Here is a 20138-nt window from a genome sequence, read left to right on the forward strand (position 1 = left end):
GAAATGTCACCAGTGACCTTGTGTGAGCTTGGCAATGTGAATGCCTCATGCATCTTTCTCCAGACTTCTGTAATAACGTGAATCCTCCTATAGAGAGCCCGAGACTACAAAGCCAGAGAAATTCAACATTTATAGTTATACTTACAGTTATACTTATGTTAAGAAACTATAAGTCGTTGCCCAAAGTTACTTTCCAGCACAAGTTATAGTTTCTTCAGATAAGTATAACTATAACAGTTGAATTTCTATGGTTTTGTATGGGAAAACGTCAACCTAACTATAACGACCCTGTAACCTTTGTTTTTTTCAGTGAATTTGTAAGGTTTTTTAACACACACATTAATAGTTATGTTAGGCTGTGGCAAGCCAATCGGGTCCTAGCTTTTCCACAGGATCCGAGGAGGATCCAAGGAGCATCCAAGGAAGATTCTCAAATCCATGGATCGGCCGGAAAAAAAAAAAGGGCAACTGCTTGCCCATAAGGGGTCCTCCATGTGTCCTATGAGGATACCTGTATCCTTACCCGTTATATGTTTTTACCCTGCTTTTTTCCCACCCCCCAGGCAATGAGAGAAACAAAATGGCGGCCGCAACTTTTAGGTCAGGTTCCAGCCAGCCAATCAGGGCCATGCTTTTTCTCAGAATCCGTGGAGGATCTGCATCCCTATATATACAAATTTGTTTTTCATTTAATAACTAGAAACCTACTGATGGATGTACACCAAATCACAAAAAGGTCGCTTTCTGGACCAAGAGCTAGCGTTCTGCCAAATTTGGGGTCAATCCGTCCAGTGGTTCAGCCGCTATTCCAGTTCAAAATCCTTATGAAAATGAACATGGAGAAAAAAAAAAAACTTTTTCTCAGCCCCTGCTTGACGGATCACCCCAAAATTTCCAGACAGCAGCTCACGTGAGTGGCGATTTTGGGGGGAAAATCTAGTGAAGATTCGTCAACCGGCGCCAAAGATATAGGCAAGTAAAAAAAAAAACAGTTTAAAAAAACACTTTTTCTATAGAAACTAGGGTCTAACTTTAAAAACCTAGTGGTGACCGCCACTAGGTCTTATATATATACACACACACAACCCCCCCCCCCCCCCAAAAGAAGAAAAAAGTGGCGGTTGCCATTAGGATATATATATATCTATATATATATATATATATAGATATATATATATATACCAACAAAACCGGCTTTCCTTCAAAGCCATAAAGGGGCACTCTCCAGGTTGCAGCTAAGTTCATTTCCCCAGCATGACGCGTTTCAGCTAAATGCCTTTCTCAAAAGCCTGTTCATCTCCGTCTCATGCCCATATTATTTCCATACCTGAAGGCAGCAGTCTCGTGACTAATGCCAATCCATGTAGTCATGTCCTGTAAAATCAGCAAGTATTTCAATATTTCAGGGCTACGGCAGTTCTGGCATTTTGTCATTATGAGTTTCTCCAAATGCCACTGAAAATGCCGAACACTTAACGATGGGTGCCTCCTCCGTGCAAGTGGCATACACGTAAAACATACCAACAAAACCGGCTTTCCTTCAAAGCCATAAAGGGGCACTCTCCAGGTTGCAGCTAAGTTCATTTCCCCAGCATGACGCGTTTCAGCTAAATGCCTTTCTCAAATGCCAGCAAAATAAAAAAATAATATGGGCATGAGACGGAGATGAACAGGCTTAACTAATTTGTTTCATGAAAAGACATTCGCATATTTCCACAACAACATTGAGTTTTCATGCTGAAAGCGCGCCGATTACAATGACAGTATGAATATGCCCAGAATCACTACTGCAACTGGGACTTTTAAACTATAAACAACACATGTTAAAATGGCAGGGCTCTGAGCAGAGTTATTTATGGATGAATTGAAGTCCTTTCTCACTGATGACTAATATCGAAACTAACAATGAAGGGAAACTATTTAAACAGCCAAATACGAGTGTCTTTTTATTTTGCTGGCATTTGAGAAAGGCATTTAGCTGAAACGCGTCATGCTGGGGAAATGAACTTAGCTGCAACCTGGAGAGTGCCCCTTTATGGCTTTGAGGAAAGGCGGTTTTGTTGGTATGTTTTACGTGTATGCCACTTGCACGGAGGAGGCACCCATCGTTAAGTGTTCAGCATTTTCAGTGGCATTTGGAGAAACAGATATATATATATATATATACACACACATACATATATACACACATACACATCCACACCCAAAAAATTAAATAACGGCGTGCCACAAAGTCGGAAGGAATCCAAAAACGTTTTACTGTAAATAAACACAACACATTTTAGCCAAACAGCCTTGACTTCATGTATGTTTGTTTACCATAAAAAAATTTGGACTCCTTCTGACTTTGTGGCATAGAGCTATTTTCTTCTTTTTTGGTGTCAGTATTTACTATTGAGTGTTACTGCCTCAGTTGACATGACACCTCCGACGAGGATGGGGGAACCTGAGTGAGGTATGGCCCGTGGCAAACCCCCTGCATATAGCCAAAGCCCCAGAGGCAGCTGACCCCCATGCTGTGCACGGCCTTGGGTGGTTGGCCTCAAGGCCTGGCCTGTGGTCAGACCCTGTGGCAACTCTACCCCCCCCTCCAAAAAGCAGCCAATTTGCCAGCCCCCTCCCGGGTCACTTTTGCCCCAGGGACACCCATCCCCTAGGGTGAGGCATCATATTTCAGGGGAAGGTGGGTGTGTGGCCCCCTCAGGTCCCCTTCCCCCAGAGCCCAGCACCATATTTAATGGGGAGGGGCACATGGTCCCTCTCCCCAGGCCAATATCTGCCCCAGGGACACTACACCAGTGCTCAGCACATTTGTGGGGCAGAGGGGCATGTGTCCCCCTCCCTGGGCTGATTTTGGCCCCATTTCATGAGTGGTACATGCCCCCCCTCCCCCTTCCCCGGCATTTTTTGGCCCCAGGGACCCCATCCTCTAGGGCCCAGCCATATTCCAAAAGAAAGGCCAATTTCATCCCCATGGACCCCAGCCCCCGGGGCCCAGCCAACAAAATGCTCCAAGGCTTCATTCCTCCCCCCAACCCCCACCCCCCCCAGCGAGAGCTGGCATTGCTCCCGCCTGCAGGGAGCAGCTACAAATGCTGCTCCCTGAGGGTGGGAGGAATCTTTTCATCTGTTTCCCTGCTTGCAGTAAACAGATGAAAAGTCCATTCCCAGCGGACAGGAGAATTTTTTAGGGTATTCCTAACCTGCCACCTTAGAAATTCAGCACTTACAGTTATACTTATAATTATACTTATCTGAAAAACTATAACTTGTGCCGGAAAATATCTTTAGGCTACAAATTATAGTTAAGTATAACAGCTGAATTTCTATGGTTTTGTGTGGGATAAAATGTGAACCTAACTATAAGCTCTCTGTAACCTTTCTTTTTTTCAGCATTTTCTTTTTGTTTTTAATGTTACTCCATCGGTCAGAGGGTACTGGTACTACAGTACGCAGTCAAATATTTCACTTTTGTATGCTACCAAAGTGATTTTGAAGTCTAAGTGGCTTTGAAAAGTGGGTTGAAAAGGTCTATTTGATTTTCATTAGAGAGTAACCATGACCTAACCAATGCCTAATTTCTATGTTCTCTTCTTTTACTTCCCCTTCATTATATTATAATATAATTGCTGTTCTTGTGGTGCACTCAAAACCCCACTTCTTTCACAGAGTCACTAGAGTTAGTTTAATCCATGTCTTCTCCATCATCTTTGCTCAATGTCTTCCAGTTCAGGTCACTAAGCTTCATAATCGTTCAGGCCGAGTCTTGCAATCCTCCTAAATGCCGTAAAGCTTATTATTTATTGCTATTTTACATCTGCCCCTGCCAACTCATACCTTGCCACAGATATGGAGTTAAGATGGGCCTGCATTAGCAAGGCCAGCGCTGGAGAAAGACAAACACCATTAAAACCAAGCAGATGTTTCTTAAGCTTATTAGTTCAGCAACAGAACAAAATCAAAACTAATCCAGGTTAAAGTCTAAAAGAAGGAAAATACACATACATCAGGCGGACTTGCCTATAGCAAGAACCACCATCAGTGCTAGTACCACTGGTGTAAAGCGTAGTAATTCAGTCAATAACAATGTTAGTATCACCAGTGTAAGCCATAGTATCTTAGTTTTTATTGGTCTGTAGTCTAACTCATTTTCTTTTCCAGTGCAAGCTTTAGTAACTCAGCTTGCATTAGTACTAATTTTAGAGTACAGACAGAAAAAGCTGATGATGGCTGAAATGTTTGAATTAATATCAGCCATTGATAATTACTGTGGACTGTAGTACAGTCTTTTATGTTTGTAGCTCATCTGTGCCATTACAGACAGGTACCAGCCATGTGTAAGTAAGTCTTGACTCTGTTTCAAAAAGGATGGTCTAGCCTTAACTGCCTGATAAAAAAACAACCCCCAAATAAGTTAAGCGTTCCTGGGCCTCATTAGTAAGGTTTAGCTCAAGTCACTTGGCACAGCGAGGTCAGGATCTATGTCTGTGGATACCCATAATATTTAAGGAGACTTGCTAAGACAGCATATAAAGCGATAGATGACTTATTTAAATTATCACAGTTTAGACCTCAATAAATCAGTCACTGTCCACAGCACGGCCAACTATACCAGTCACAACCAGTGCTATTTCAACTAGTCCAAAGTTATGAAACATCATAACTATCAGAGCCAGTCCTAGCCATGCAAACTTTAGTAATGCAGTCTTCTTCAATGCAAGTGATTCTGTAGCACCAATGGTTGCTGAATTTCTAAGGTGATTGCTGAGGGTACCTGAGTTACAGAAGATTGGACTGGTAGTAATAGCGTACTAAAGGTAACTTAGTTTCTACAACTATACAACTGTTATACAAGTGCACTAACGGTAATTGAGATTCAAAGCTCTGCACTGCTATTACTAGCATTGAGGGTGACTAAGCTACTAACTCTTCTCACTGAAGGTACTGCCCATGACAGAGTTCCAAAGGCATGCAAAACTAACACTTTTGGTACTGGCACTAAAGAAGACTAAGGGCCTGATTTAGAACTTGGTGGACGGGTTACTCCGTCACAACTGTGACAGATGTCCTGTTCAACGAAATCTAAACCACAGAGTCCACCAAGTTCTAAATCAGGCCCTAAGTTGCTTAGCCATGTACTCATTGAATCAGCACTGATAGTGAATGGGTTACTAAGGCCTGCAATGTAGCTGAGATCACATTCAGCACAAGATCCTTTCAAAATAAAATGTATAGGATGTAACAGACTCATTTTCTTTTCGCTAGAAAGACAGGAAATCAAGTTGATTTAACTGGGGTGTAATGACAATTTCATAGGCAGAGGCTTTAGACCTGAGACACAAAACAAGTAATTAGCAGACACTGTAAATATTAACAATAATACAAACATTTCTTTATGAAGTACTACTTGTATAAAAGGATGATGCTTTCTAGTGACACTGCAACTAACATCTCTATATAAAGTTATATGTGTATACAAATATAAACGTTTGATATACACTCTTTCTAGTGACATTGCAACTATCATCTCTCCAAGAAGTAACATTTGTAAAATTTTTAAAAAGGATGATACACACTCTTTCTAGTGACAATGCAACTAACAGGTCTTTATGCAGTTATGCTTTAAAAAAGAATGATATGCACTCTTTCTAATGTCACTGCAACGAACATCTCTTTATGACGCATCACTTGCACAAATGGGACGGTCTGCACTTTTTCTAGTGAAACTGCAAATAATTTGTTTTTTATACATGTATTAAATATAAAAGATGATCTGTATTTCTAGTGACACTGCATCTAACATCTTTGTCTGAAGTAAGACTTGTATAAAAAGATGACCTGAACTCTTTCTAGTAACAATGGCACTGATATCATTTAATGATAAAATACTTGTCAAAAGAATGATCAGCACTATGTCCAGCGACACTGAAAATGATATTGCTTTATCAGATTGTAGTTGTATGAATTTAAAACGATTATCACCCCTATTTCTAGTGATAGGGCACCATCTTTTTATGAAGTAATACTTATAGGTATATAGGGTTTGCGCTCCTTCTAGTGGCACTGAAACTAATGTTACTTTATGAAGTAATACTTCTACAAAGGTAAGCCCTACATTCTTTGTAGTGACACAGCAACTAGCATCTCATTGTGATGCGATAATTGACTAAAAGGACAATCGTCACTCTTTCAAGTGACACTGGAACCAACATCTATTTATGACATAATAATTATAAAAAGGTGATCTGCACTCTTTCTAGTGACACTACAAAAAACATCGCTTTATGAAGTAATAATTGTAGAGTTAAGACCTTCACTCTTTTTAGTGACACTGCAAAGAACATTGCTTTATAAAGTTATACGTGTATACAAATATAAAATTATGATCTTCACTGTTTGTAGTGACGCTGCAACTAACATCTCTTCATGATGTAACACTTGTACAAAAAGATGACCTGCACATTTTCTAGTGACACCCCAACTAGCAAGTCTTTATGAAGTTATGCTTGTAAAAAGAATAACACACACTCTTTCTGCTGCAACTAACATCTCTTTATGACGCAACACTTATACAAACGGATGATCTGTGATCTTTCTAGTGACTTTTGAATTTGTACCTGTATAAAATATAAAGATGATACATGCTATTTTTAATTAAACTGAAACTAACATCTCTTTATGAAGTAGCACAAGTATATAAGGATGATGTTCACTTTTTCTAGTGACAATATCACTGACATCACTTCATCCGCTTATACTTGTATAAAACATAAAAGGATGATCAACCCTATTTCTACATCTTTTTGTGAAGTATGACTTGTATAAAAGGATGCAGTCTTTCTAGTGACACTACAGCTAACGTCTTTATTATGTAACACTTGTAAAACAAAAAAAAGGTATAATCTACACTATTTCTAGTGACACTGCAACTAACATCACTTTTTTGAAGTAATACCTGTACAAAAGATTGAGCTACACTCTTTCTAGGGACACTGCAACAAAACCCTTCATGACATTAAATTATATATAAAGATGATCTGCAATCTTTCTAGTGATAGCACAACTAACATCTCTTTATGATGTAATAGTTGTACAAAAGGTTGATCTGCACTCTTTCTAGTGACAGTGCAACTAACATTACTTTATGAAGTAATACTTGTACAAAGGTAAGTTATGCACTCTTTCTAGCGGCACTTGGAATACTATCTCTTTATGATATAATTGTACAAAAGGGTGATCTGCATTCTTTCTACTGACACTGCAACTAACACCTCTTTATGAATTAATACTTGTTCAAAAGGACGATCTAAACTCTTTCTAGTGATACTGTAAGTAACATCTCTTTATGAAGTGATACTTGTATAAAATATAAAAGGACAATCTGACCTATTTCTGATGATTGCAACTAACATCTTTTTTATGAAGTAACACTTGTTAGAAAGGATAATCTGTACTCTTTCTAGTGACAATGCAACTAGCATGTTCATGATGTTACACTTGTACAAGATATATAAAGATGCTCTGCATTCTTTCTAGTGGCACTGCAACTAACCTCTCTTTATGATGTAATCATTGTATAAAAGGATGATCTGCACACTTTAAAGTGACACCGTCCTGTTTCTAGTGGAACTTTAACATTTATGAAGTAATACTTTTATAAAAAGACAATCGGCATTCTTTCTAATGACTACAATCAACATCTCTTTGGGTTGTAACACTTCTACAAAAGGACGATCTGCACGATTTCAAGTGACACTTCAACTTATAATACTAAGAAATGCCAACCACACAATATTTATTTAAGTTATTTTCAGCATATTTTATTATATTGAGGCCTACAATTCAGCTACATCTTGTACTTCAACACAATTGTAGCACGCCGAGTGGGATATGTGATATGAATATGGTTGCGAGGAAGGGAGAGAGATTGTCTGTGTATGGACAGTAAAAGACTAGTAAATATAGATCAACCTGTGGAGTAGGGATAGATAATAGCAAGATGATTATTATGTACATGCTCATCAAAGGTAATTGTGTGTCAATGTGGATAAAAGAGATTTGGAGCATCCCATGAGCGAAGGTAGTCATTTGAAAATACCAATGAATAGGAAATAAGGAACATTATAAAAATACATAGAAGATGATAGACAAACTGAAGTAGTTTGAGACTTTTAAAATACTTTTGTATAGGATCAAACTTTTCATTAGCTATAACATAGCATTACCATCCGATTGCTTTTTCAACTACGCATAATCATCACCAGTATCATGAGGCATGCAATGAGAAGATGCACACACACAAAGCATGCAGCATGCGATATGCAGTAAAGGGTGAGCATAGGTTAATAACCTGGAAGCATAGGCTCTGAGAATGTGAGAGCATGTTAGAGAGAGGAGCTCTTCTCCACTGTCACTGAGGGTCGAGAAGCAATGCTGCAGCGTAGAGCAGTGGGAATGGGGAAAATACAGTTTGTCCAAGACATACAAATATCTCCGCAAGTGGCGGCAGGAATAACTGAAAGACAAGGGTAAAAAAGAAGAAAACAGAAGAAAAGAGATGTGCCTTCATGATAGTGAAACACGTTTGAACATCCAGAAAAAGTCTTGTGTCTGCAATCCAAAGGTGAGGTAAAAAAAAAAAGAGGAAAGCACTGTTTATTAGTGAAAGAGGGATATAAAAGTTAACAGAAAAAGTTCCAACAAAGCTGGCAGAAAAATGCAAATGACAACAAAGTACAAAGGTGAGTCAGTCTTATTCCAAATAATCCAAGCTCTTGTATTCAGGCTTTCTTTTAAACAGCAGATTCTTGGCATTCATTTAAAATGGTGAAGTTCCATGCTGATCATTGGTAGTCCTTAAAGAGGTACCTTTTCAAAACTCAGATCGCCTTTGTTTTCTGAACTACCGGCCAACTACATCAATAAGTCTTTTTTAATGGTGAGGGATAATGGCCTTGAAAAATCATCAAAATGTTACTACCCCTGCAGGTCTAGTAACATGAATAATCTACTCAACCTTACTGTAAAGTATCTGACCCGGAAACTGGTCTCAAATTGTGTGATCCCAGGCAAATATTTTGTTTTATAGAGCTGCCTTTTTATTCATTATCAAATACAAGAGCGCCTCCAAATATGAGAGTTCACCATTTCTGCTGTACAATTTTCTTTTTTTTAAGTGTACTTAACAAAACGTTTGCTCCATGTCTAATAAGATCAGAGCCACATATAGGGTACACAAGACCCCTGGCTTGCCTCTTAGTTCACTAATAGCATTGTCATCAGGGCAGGGGCTGAAATATTTTCCAGTTCATGTTTAAAAGTTCACTTTTAATATATATATTACTAAACTATGATGTGGGAGAGCTCTGTCATTTACAGGCAGCACATTTTCCATTTAAATGGCCACAAACTTTCCCACTAACATGCAGTTTTACTGTTAAAACTATACAGCGCATAAATAATGTTTGGACATTGGGTTTCAGCTAAAATATTTAACATTTGCACATCACCAAGTAAAGAGTTCTGATTTGTTTTCACCCTATAAAAATTTTTTTTTTCACCACACAGGATTGCGAAAATATGCCATCATAACTACTGAAAGATAATTGAAATGTTAGTACTATTTGCTTATCTATTTTAATGTTGTGTTAGAAATCTTACAGCCTTTCATTTTATACGCTTTGCACAACACCACTGTCACATAGTTCACTTTGCAAAATCCTCTAACTTCAGTTAGAGAAGAAACATAAATGTAGGAAAACAAACCGGCTTTTGACATTTGTCTGAATGCCCAGCAAATTTACAAGGTAAAAATAAGATTTAAAGACATCTGCATTGCTCAATAATTTTTTGAGTGAACAGAACACCTGGTATTTGTCAACTCCCCAGAAGGGGCGAGTACGCCTTAAAAATAGCTCATTCTGATTAAATCTGACTCGCCATAGTGAGTGGAGGAGTAGGCCTGGGGATGGCACCGATCTTCCTTTGTCTCCTCTTAGGCCAATGGCAATATTGTATTATCACAGTGACAATGTAAATATGTAGACGAATGAAAATCTCAAACAATGCACCTCAGAGTTTGGTAAACATGCTTTCATGTATCTGCGTGTGAGTGGTGTGTTTCCACTGAGCTGAGAAACTATTCCTGTACAAAATAAGCGAAATACACACAAAAACAGGAGAAACTAAATAAATGATTTTTTTTTTAGAATGATGGACATAAAACCTGAATCTCATTATTCTTGTTTTTTATTAAGTGCTACTAAAAGTAGCACTTGCAGTAGTGCACTTTCGATTGTGGAAGGCAGATGGTGAAGAGGATGAGGCAAAGTACATAGCCTAGAATACAGATCATGCCATAATATTTGTCAGAAAATGGCATTAATGTTGTGGAGAATCCCTTTAGTAGGCAAAAAATATAGTCTAACCCACTGCAGAAGCTAAAAGAAAATATGACACACCAATTAAAATTACCCATAGAACTCTTCAACTTAATTTAAGGCCTAAACACACAAAGCACCATCCTAAGGACTAACAAATGGCCAGGCAACATGTTTTCCCACAAACATAATGAACATTAAATTGAAGCTGTGAATAACTCCCTACTGTCACTGATTTTCAAACCCACCAGGCACCTCAACCCACCTAAACACGTGCTCTGCCTCCTTCCCTCCACACAGCTGAGCCTCATATGTGCAGATTAGTGGTTACTGCAAGAGGTTTGTAGTAAGGTAATAAAGACTTATAGTACTTACTTGGTATTACTCTTATGTAAATACAATGAGCGGTAAGTTAAAAAACACCGAAAATCCCAGAGCCAACCACTAGACTGACCACTACCTGAAAATATTTTAACAACTGGCTTATGATATCTGAATAGTGGCACAGGAATTCATATACTAAAATTTTTTTACAGAATATATGGGAAGCAGACAATGTGCTTGCAATAAGGGGTATTTTCTGAAAAGCCATGGGCATAGCTGGGACCCCAACAGCACTACCTGACCGTCTATAGGAGGAATAGATATCTAAATTAATGGAAGATCTTGTATATAAAGTATGACCCAAATGGCAACAGACTGCTTCTCCATCTTTTTTCCAGATTAGAACCATCACAAAAAGGAGAGCTATTCGCCCCTCAAATGTCAAGGGTGGCTGCCTATTTCCAGCAGAATCCAGATGACAGTGATTTGTGCTATGCAGTGTTCATTCTATAAGTTAGGACATCTAGACAATCAGCAAAGCGATAGATGATGTAAACCTACCTTCTTTCTACAACAAGTTCTCTACAAGGGAAGGAACTCTGTGTATTGCTGTGCTCCAAATTCATTTGGAAAGCAAACAAAACCTTAGGAAATGAATGATGGATACACAACACTGACATTTTATCTATCTGAAGTCTTCCTAGTGCTTCCCGCTGAAGGCTGCAGCTGTTACACTGACACAGCTGATCTGTTGTCTATTTTACCACATTATTGTCACTCTTATGTATTATAACAGCCCCGGTAGCATTTGGATTGTACAGTATAAGGGGTTTATGGATAAACAAATATTAAAGGAAATAAAAAAAAAAATTAGCACAAAAACCTTTAAATATTCTTGTGGGCTCAAACCACCATAAAATAGAAGAATCCTAACAGGAAATTCTTAAGAGGACAATTAAGTTAGATGCATCTCTTTTTCTAATAACCAATGAAAAATACATACAGATTCTGCTCCAAGTATCCATGAAGTTAGTTCAAAACTGAGAGTGTTCATTTATTGAATGTGCTGCTGGAAGATCAATCTTTTTCTGTTGCAAGAGATTGTAACTATAACAATTTCACTTTGTTAAGGCCGGTAGATTCAAAGATCACATTTTCTTGGGCCAAGCAGGAGCCAAGAAGATGAAAGTCCAGTCCTACTGGTATTAACAGGGTTGGGTGGAAGGTATACAGAAAGCTGGACCTTATATGTTGGATAAATCCAAGAGACGGTAACATTGATGCTAGGATGAATTTCCTCTGGTTTTTCAAAGAGAACATGACTGTAAAGGCCCATTATATACATCCTCCAATTTAGACTATCAACTCCTCTTGGGATCCCTCACTACCCCCTTTAAAAATAAGACTGCAGGGCGTGGCCAGGATGGCGGTGTGAGCGGACACGTTGGTCCGGGCTCTGCTGCCTAGGCCCGAAATTTGCTGCCTAGCTGAGGGGCAGACCGGCCGGGCGTGCCCTGATTTGAAGCCGGGGTACCCGGGGGCACTGGGGGCTCGTTGCGACCTCGTGAGGTCGCCGCGCCCGAGGAGCGTGGACCCGGGAGTGCCGGACCGGAGGCGGAGGCTGAGGGGCCCGGGGGGTCGCGGGTTCTTCTTTGCCGCGGGCACGGGCCTGATGGACTGCTGACTGGGCGTGGGGTGCGGCGACGCCCTGGAGGGAGCCGCGCCCCAAGGCGAGGAGCGACCGGCGTTTGAGGACCGGTGGGGCCTGTTGTCGGGCCCGGGTGGTAACCGGGCCGTCCATTTTGGCCCTCGTCCAGGAATTCCAAGGTGGAGAGAGGGAGCGGATCGGTGGGTCCTCCTGCCGTTTGGGCCTGGGGCTGTGCTCCCTGAGTGCCGAAGAGGACCAGGACTACGATCCAGTGGAGCGGACGGCGAGTGAGGGCCATACTGGGACCCGGGAGGAGCGGGGCCACAAGGAGGCCCAAGGACTATCTGCAGCTGGAGGGGCGATGTCCTTGAGGGATTGAGGCCTAGAGGAAGTGGCCTGCAGCGACTCTGGGAAGTGTACAGTCAGAGTCTGGCTTACTCGCAGTGAGCAGGCAGAAGAGATGGCGACCTCGAAGCCCAAGCGGGACCGGACGGTCCGGGATATGCTGACCAGTGGGCGCCAGGTGCCGGGAGGGGTGCTGGAGGAGCCGCCGACCACGAGGACCCCAGAGACGGTGAGGGAGGCGATGGAGGACGAGGTGGCTCCAGTCACCAAGGGCTTTCTTATCTCTTTATTCGAATCACTTAGGAGTGACCTCCACGCACTCCGTAAAGACATATCCCATGAGGTGAAGGAGCTGAGAGTTGAGCTTTCCTCCCTGGGTGAGCGGCTGACGCAGGTCGAGGATGGTGAAATTACCCGCGGCGAGGAGGTGGCGGACCTGCAGCAGGAGGTTCTGCGCCTGCGAGAGCAGCAGAATCTCCTACAGATGACGGTGGAGGACCTGGAGAACCGGTCGTGCAGAAATAACATCTGCATCAGAGGAGTGCCGCGCAGGGCGGAGAAGGAGGACATTAGTGCCTTCGTGGTGATGCTGTTTCGCTCGGTCTTAGAACTCGAAGAGAACCGGGAGATCACCCTCGATAGAGTCCATCGCGTGGGCCGACCTGGAGGAGCTGAAGATCGCCCACCAGATATCCTAGCATGCGTTCATAATTTTGGGCTGAAAGAAAGTATACTTCAAAAGGCGCGCAATCTTCCACATGTCCTTTTTAGAGGGCATCAGCTTCAACTTTACCAGGACCTTTCGGTTCGGACTTTGCAAAGACGGCGTGAGTTTAAGCCCATCACAGAGTACCTGCGCGAGCGGGCGGTGTCCTACTCGTGGGGTCATCCGTTCCGCCTTGTGTTTCGATGGGAGGATCAACTGCGCCAGGTTAAGTCAATATCAGAGGCTAACCGGATCCTGGGCTTGGAGGAAGTTGCCCCTGCTTTGGGTTCGGGTTGAGTTCAACTGACGGCGACCGTCCGCGTTGGTGGAGGAAAGAAAGGAGAAAGAAACAGCAACGCCCTAGCGTGTTGGAGCAGATCTCGGAGCGCCAGTCGGCAGTGAGCAGTGTAGCAGCCGGAACGAGTGCTTAAACAAGGAGCGCTGGGGTCCCTCTGGTCGGCTCGGGCCATTGGCCACGGCCCTGTGACTGAGTGAAGGGGCCTGAGCGGCGGAGCCGGTGGACTCGGTGGAGGAACATGAGTGGTTCTACAGCCCAGCTGAGACTTTTACCTCTTTGGAAGTGGGAGAGAGGACTTTGTTGGTATAGGCACCCGTTGTGCATTTTGTTTATTTGTTTGTATGCTTCCCTGCGAGTCTGTTTAGGCATGCTATTGGAGGTTTGGCCATGTGGGCTGGAGTGGCAGGGGTCCGGTTCTGGATCTTGGTTACTCCGTAGACCTTCCTCCCACCTGAATAACTGCTTTCCTGTGCTGTATGACGGTTAGGTGTCTTAGCTTAAACGTCCGTGGGCTGAATAATCCGACTAAGCGATTAGCGATTCTGTCAGGTCTGGAGAAATCTGGGTGTCACATATGCTTACTGCCGGAGACACATTTGTTGCATAAAAATACATATCGCATGCGCTCAAGGTGGTTTCCTAGGCAGATTTGGTCCTCAGCATCTACAAAGCTTGCAGGCGTAGCGATATTGCTTTCCAGGACCTTCTCTGGGGACATAGTGGGGAGGATACATGAAGTACAAGGCAGATTCCTGGTCATTAGAATAAAACTTGGGGGCTTCTCTTTTACTGTCCCCTCTCTTTACGCTCTGAATGCCCAACAAGAGGCATTCCTGAGACAGGTGATCTCCCCAACTCTTAGTTCACCAGATAGTGCCATTTTAGTGGGGGGAGATTTTAATTTGGTAATGGACAATGAGCTTGATTGCTCTGGCCAACGCTTTGGACAAACTGGGGCTTTATCGGAGGGGGGGGCGGCAATGGTTGGCTGATTGTGGGTTGGAAGATATTTGGAGAAAGTTGAACCCTACGCTCTGAGATTATTCCTTTTACTCGGCGGCAACTAAGACTTACGCTAGGCTTGATTTTTTCCTAGTCTCTCAGGAATTTGTCTCCCGGGTCAGGAAGGCTACGATTGAATTCAGAGCTCTGGCTGATCATGCCCCAATTACCTTGGAGGTCACAGTAGAGATGAGACCGGTGGGTACTCCGAGTTGGCGCCTTAGAGATTCCCTGCTTCAGAGTGAGATAACGGTAGAGTCACTTAGATGCGTGATCGCGGACTATCTTAGATTTAATGATGATGCTAGCACCTCAACGGAGATAGTATGGGAGGCTATGAAGGCAGTGGTGCGGGGCGAGGTGTTGGCGTTGTCCGCGAGGGATAACAAGGCAAGGAGAGAGATTAGGGTGGAGCTGGAGCAGAGGGTGGCTGTCCTGGAGCGCGCCCACAAGACTCCTGGTGCGCCGCGAGTCTGGCGGGAGTTGGAGAGGGTGAGGCAACAGCTGAAGAGACAGGACTGGGATAGGGCGGAGTATGCGACTCCAGCACAAATTTTATGTTGGGAGCAATAGGTGCGGGAAGTTACTGGCACATCGGTTACGAGCACAGCGTGCAGCGTCTGCGATAAAACTGATCCGCTCTTCCTCTGGCATAGCGGTGGGCACGAGTGATCAGATTGCAGAGGCTTTTGCAGAGTTTTACCGGGGCCTATACGCGGCTGATGAGGGACAGCCCGAGGCTTTGGATTCATTCTTAGAGGGCATAGCAATCACGCCTCTTGGGGAGAAGGAGGTGCTGCGGTTGGACCAGCCGATAAGGCTGGAAGAGGTTATTTCGGCAAATTCCCGACTAAAAGTTGGGAAGTCCCCCGGCCCAGATGGGTTTACGGCCCTATTCTATAAGACCTTTTGCGTGGAACTTGCTCCGCTGTTGGTGCGTCTGTTTAACTCCTTACGGATGACAGGAGTGCTGACACCTAGCATGTTGGATGCTACTATTGTAGTCATACATAAACCGGATAAGGACCCGGAGGATTGTGCCTCATATAGACTGATCTCGCTCCTGAATATAGATGCTAAGTTGTTTACTGGCATCCTTGCTTCCCGCCTTAATTTTGATCTGCTGGGTCTCATTGACCCGGATCGATCGGGTTTTATACCAAACCGACAATGCGCAGACAATACGAAACGGCTCCTGCACCTGTTGGATAAAACAGACCGCTCCCGTAGGGAGGCGCTCTTCCTCTCTATAGACGCTGAAAAAGCATTTGATAGGGTACATTGGCCCTATCTCTTTAAAGTGCTGGAGAGATTCGGGCTGGGACCCGTTTTCAGGTCCTGGATCAGTTGCGTTTATCGGTCACCCCGGGCGGCGGTTCGAGTTAATGGGGAGCTCTCCCTGCCTTTCCCGATCAGACGCGGGGCCAGGCAGGGATGCCCACTGTCTCCCCTTTTATTTGCGCTAAATATGAAGACCCTTGCGCAGCGATTGCGGGATAGTCCCTTGGTTTCTGGGGTGAGGTTTGGTGGAGACCACCATCTCATCACTCTCTATGCGTATGGTGTGATCCGTACCCTGGCGGAGCCTATGACCTCACTGCCGGCACTTATGGAGATAATACTTGAGTTTGGTCGGGTCTTGGGATTCCAAGTTAATATGCAGAAGTCTCAGGTTCTCGGTTTGTAGGTGGGACCGGATCATGAGGCTGACTTGAGAGCTAGCTACCCCTTTCTCTGGTCGACCTTGAGTCTTCCCTATTTAGGAATTGAGCTAGCGACCTCGGTCGCTAAGACAGCGAGCCGGAACTATGCGACGTTGGTTCGTGAGGTCCAGCAAGATCTGGACTCATGGGGGAGGCATAAGCTGTCTTGGCTGGGTAGGGTGGCGGCGGTGAAGATGACTATCTTTCCGCGCATTCTTTATGTATTTCAGGTGCTTCCGCTAAGTCCTCCCCCGAGAACAATAGCGACTCTTCAATCGGTGATTCTGAGGTTTATATGGGAGGGACGACCGGCGAGGTTATCGTGACGGATGCTGTACCGGACTAAGAGCGGGGGAGGTTTGGCGATCCCTTGTCTCCAGCGCTATTTTCAGGCGACACAGTTGCGCTTTTTTCTGGAGTGGAACCGCCCGCTCACCGAGAAACATTGGTGCTTCATGGACCAGGCTGAAGCGGGCTCGCATAGATGGATGGAGCCATGGCTTCGACGCTGACACAGGGCAGCCGGACTTTATTCCTCTCCGATTACGGGGGTCACATTGCGCACATGGGATGCCGCGGCTAGTCGATCTGGGTTGACGTCTTTCCCATCCCCGATGACTTCCATAGGCGCAAATCCAGACTTTGAGCCCGGGCTTCAGCTGGAAGCCCTGAGACGCTGGCACGAGGGGGGCTGTAAAAGGGTGGGGTGTTTCTTTGACGAACAGGGGGTCTTGTCTTTTGCACAGATGAGGGAAGCGTATGGCTTGACGGAGGCTGATAGATTGATGTATTACCAGATACGGCACTGCAGCCGCCAAACAGAGCGTTGATAGATAGACCCCTTACGCCCTTTGAGAAATGGCTCCTGTTAAAGAAAGATGATAAGGGAGTCATCTCAGAACTTTATCGGCTCTTACAGGGGGACCAGCGCCCACCTAAGACTAAAGGACAGTTGCGATTGGAGAGGGAGTTGGAGAGGGAGCTCTCAGATGAGGAGTGGGACAGTATTTTCTTTAGAATACATCACACAGCCTATAATGCAGCGGGTACAGAGACGTCATATAAGGTGGCCTCATACTGGTACTACACCCCGGCGCGTACACACACATGGGACCCTGCTAAATCTGACCTCTGTTGGAGGAGATGCGGAGGCACGGGTACACTTGTGCATCTGCTTTGGCACTGCCCCAAACTTCACCGCTACTGGGAGGGCATAATAGACAAGATTGATATAGCGTTCCAAACTAAGATACCCAGATTTCCATCATACATTTTGCTGGGGCTGCCTAATCCCCTTACCTTTCCCTTGAAGTCGTTGAGAGGGAGACAGATGGCTCTAGCACTTAACGCATCCCTACAATTGATTCTAACTATGTGGGGCACGGATAGAGTCCCGACACGTAATGCGTGGCTTCAGAAACTCTGGTTTGTTCTTGCCATGGAGAAACTCACACTGGCCTCGCAGCAGCGGACAGGGGAGTTGAGTGAATTATGGAAACCATTTCTGCAGATCCTATCTGCAGAGTTCACTGAGTTGACATGCCCAGCTTACTTGAGAGTCCTGAGGCTGATTTGAACCATGCCTAGAATGCTTGATTTAGAAACGTCGGAGGGCGACGATGCGGTGGGAGGAGGGCTGGAATGATGAAAAGACAGGAAGATGATATGGTCGGGATGGGGGAGCACTGTTAATGTGTTTCGTTTTACATGTATGTTTAATTGGTCTTTATTTGCGGGACTTGCAGTTTTGAAGATTTTAGATGCCTCCGTATGCTAATTCTATTAACAAAGGGTGGTTTGTTTTATGGCGCCTTTAAGCCAAATTTAGAGTTAGCTTAGAAGATTCTGGACAGTGGACTTGGAGCTTCTGAAGCGGTGACATTTACCATATATAGCACTGTGATATACTGTACTTGCATTTTATATTTTGTATGTATATGTTTTTGGTGCCTGCAAAATAATAAACAGATTTGATCCATAAAAATAAGACTGCAGGATCTGAGGCTCACCGTAAGGGATGCAAAGGAGACTGGTACATTCTGCAACTCTTGCACCATGTATTGAACACCATTATTTGCTTTTGTCTCTTCAAACACATCGCTGATTTTGATTTTTGTTATGTATGGTAGTAGACAAGTGAATCCTCACATGAAACTTCTCCCCAGTGTTTGGAGAGTTGTGACCGTCATGCATACTGAGAGAGTTAGCACTGCTGAAGAGGAAACTAAGGGTCAGTCTGCTGAGGACCTGAAGTTGTGGGGAGACCCAGGCCCCTCAAACAACGTACTGTTGTCAGAAGAACTAGCCCTGGCGATATAAACATCTGTTCCGGCAGCTAATTTTTAAACATGAAGATTTGCTAAAACCAGTGAGTAAACTTCGTTTTAAAGGACAGGAATATTTCTAAAAAGGTTATCTTTCAAACAGATTCCCTATAAAAGCACTGGTTTAGCTTAGTCGCAGAAAACAAATGCTCGACCCTAGATGCTGTTTCAGAGTATCACAGCCAGCACACTGCTTTTATTTTATTTTTGCCTTGAAAATAAAAAATTTACTTTAAAAAGCATCCCAAATCCTGATCCGTGTATCAGCGTCACTTAATATTTTGGCAGTTTTAAGTGGACTTCTCTTCCTCCCTGTTAAACTAGAATTCTGAGTACTTTTTAATGGACACCAAATAAAGAATCTGGTTATGGTAATCTCTTGAACATCTCATTTGGGCAAGATGGAACAAAAACAAACGAAAATGGAGGATTTTTTTTCAAGTCAACGCCTCCCCTCTGAATTCCCTAGATGTCTGCCCAAACACTGCAACATCTGCAGGTTTCAAAATTGGAAGAGGACTCTATATCAGATATCCTCAAACTAGGGGGCCTTAACGTATCCCAAGGGAGGTGCCAGACACTGGCCAAGAGAAGCATTATGTTAACAGCGATTTATTTTTTAGTGAAAATAGCGTCAGTCAGCCACTCTGTAATGGGAAATCACTAACGTATTTTATCATTGCTGTCCTGGCTGGGAATAGGTGTCAAAGGGGTAGAGCCTCAAATTTAGTGTGTAAAAAAAAAAAAAATATATATATCACACTGTGGATAGTTTTACACTTTAGAAAGACCTGGCTGACTGGAATAGTATGTTGGCAATCATGTATTTGACTGCACTTTTTGAAAGGATAATTGAACATAACTGTAATGTTTAAATTTGTTTAGACATATTTAAACATTGCCAATTTTATAGAATAAAATGAAAACGGTTAATTGCTGGGTCCCGATTCTATCATTTATTTATTTACAAGAAGGGGGGAATTTGCGTCATTAAACAAATTGGAGACCATTGCTTTATATCAACAAAATAGGCACCCACTGGTTGTCGGACTAGCCACTAAAATCAAGCCTAGATATTTTGGCTGGGATAATGAGTGAAAGGTAAAAAGAAGGCAATGAAGCCACCCTAGACTCTACAGTGGCTAAGCTAGGTGCATCGCCAAACCAGTCTATGGGCCCGCAATGACCACAGCAGGAGAATGAAGTTCATTAACGTTCATACTTTGGGGTGAAGGGGGATAGGGGCGCGGGACGCCCACCCCCTCCCCACCCGCCGGACCATTACATGGAGGCATTAGTGAGGAGGCCCTTACCTGAAGCTGCCCTTTCTACAATGTTTGTGGTGAAGGGAGACCACTGGGCTTTGGGTCCGAAAATACCCAGAAGGTGCAATCCAAAACAGAATGAGA

General features: G+C 43.5%; 1 protein-coding gene across 2 annotated transcripts in view; it reads right to left on the bottom strand.

The window, feature by feature from the left end:
* The window catches only part of DYM (dymeclin), a 917326-nt gene that overhangs the window by 369132 nt on the left and 528056 nt on the right, over positions 1 to 20138 (bottom strand). Inside the window, exon 14 of one of the 2 annotated variants that reach the window (XM_069219183.1) lies at positions 8351 to 8515. The exons of the other annotated variant lie outside the window; for it this stretch is intronic. Coding sequence (XP_069075284.1) covers positions 8351 to 8515 — 165 coding nt within the window. The remainder of the gene's footprint in view (positions 1 to 8350; positions 8516 to 20138) is intronic. 2 annotated transcript variants of the gene reach the window in all.

This window comes from Pleurodeles waltl, chromosome 1_1 (genome assembly GCF_031143425.1).
Source record: "Pleurodeles waltl isolate 20211129_DDA chromosome 1_1, aPleWal1.hap1.20221129, whole genome shotgun sequence".
In the NCBI taxonomy this organism is placed as follows: Eukaryota; Metazoa; Chordata; class Amphibia; order Caudata; family Salamandridae; genus Pleurodeles; species Pleurodeles waltl.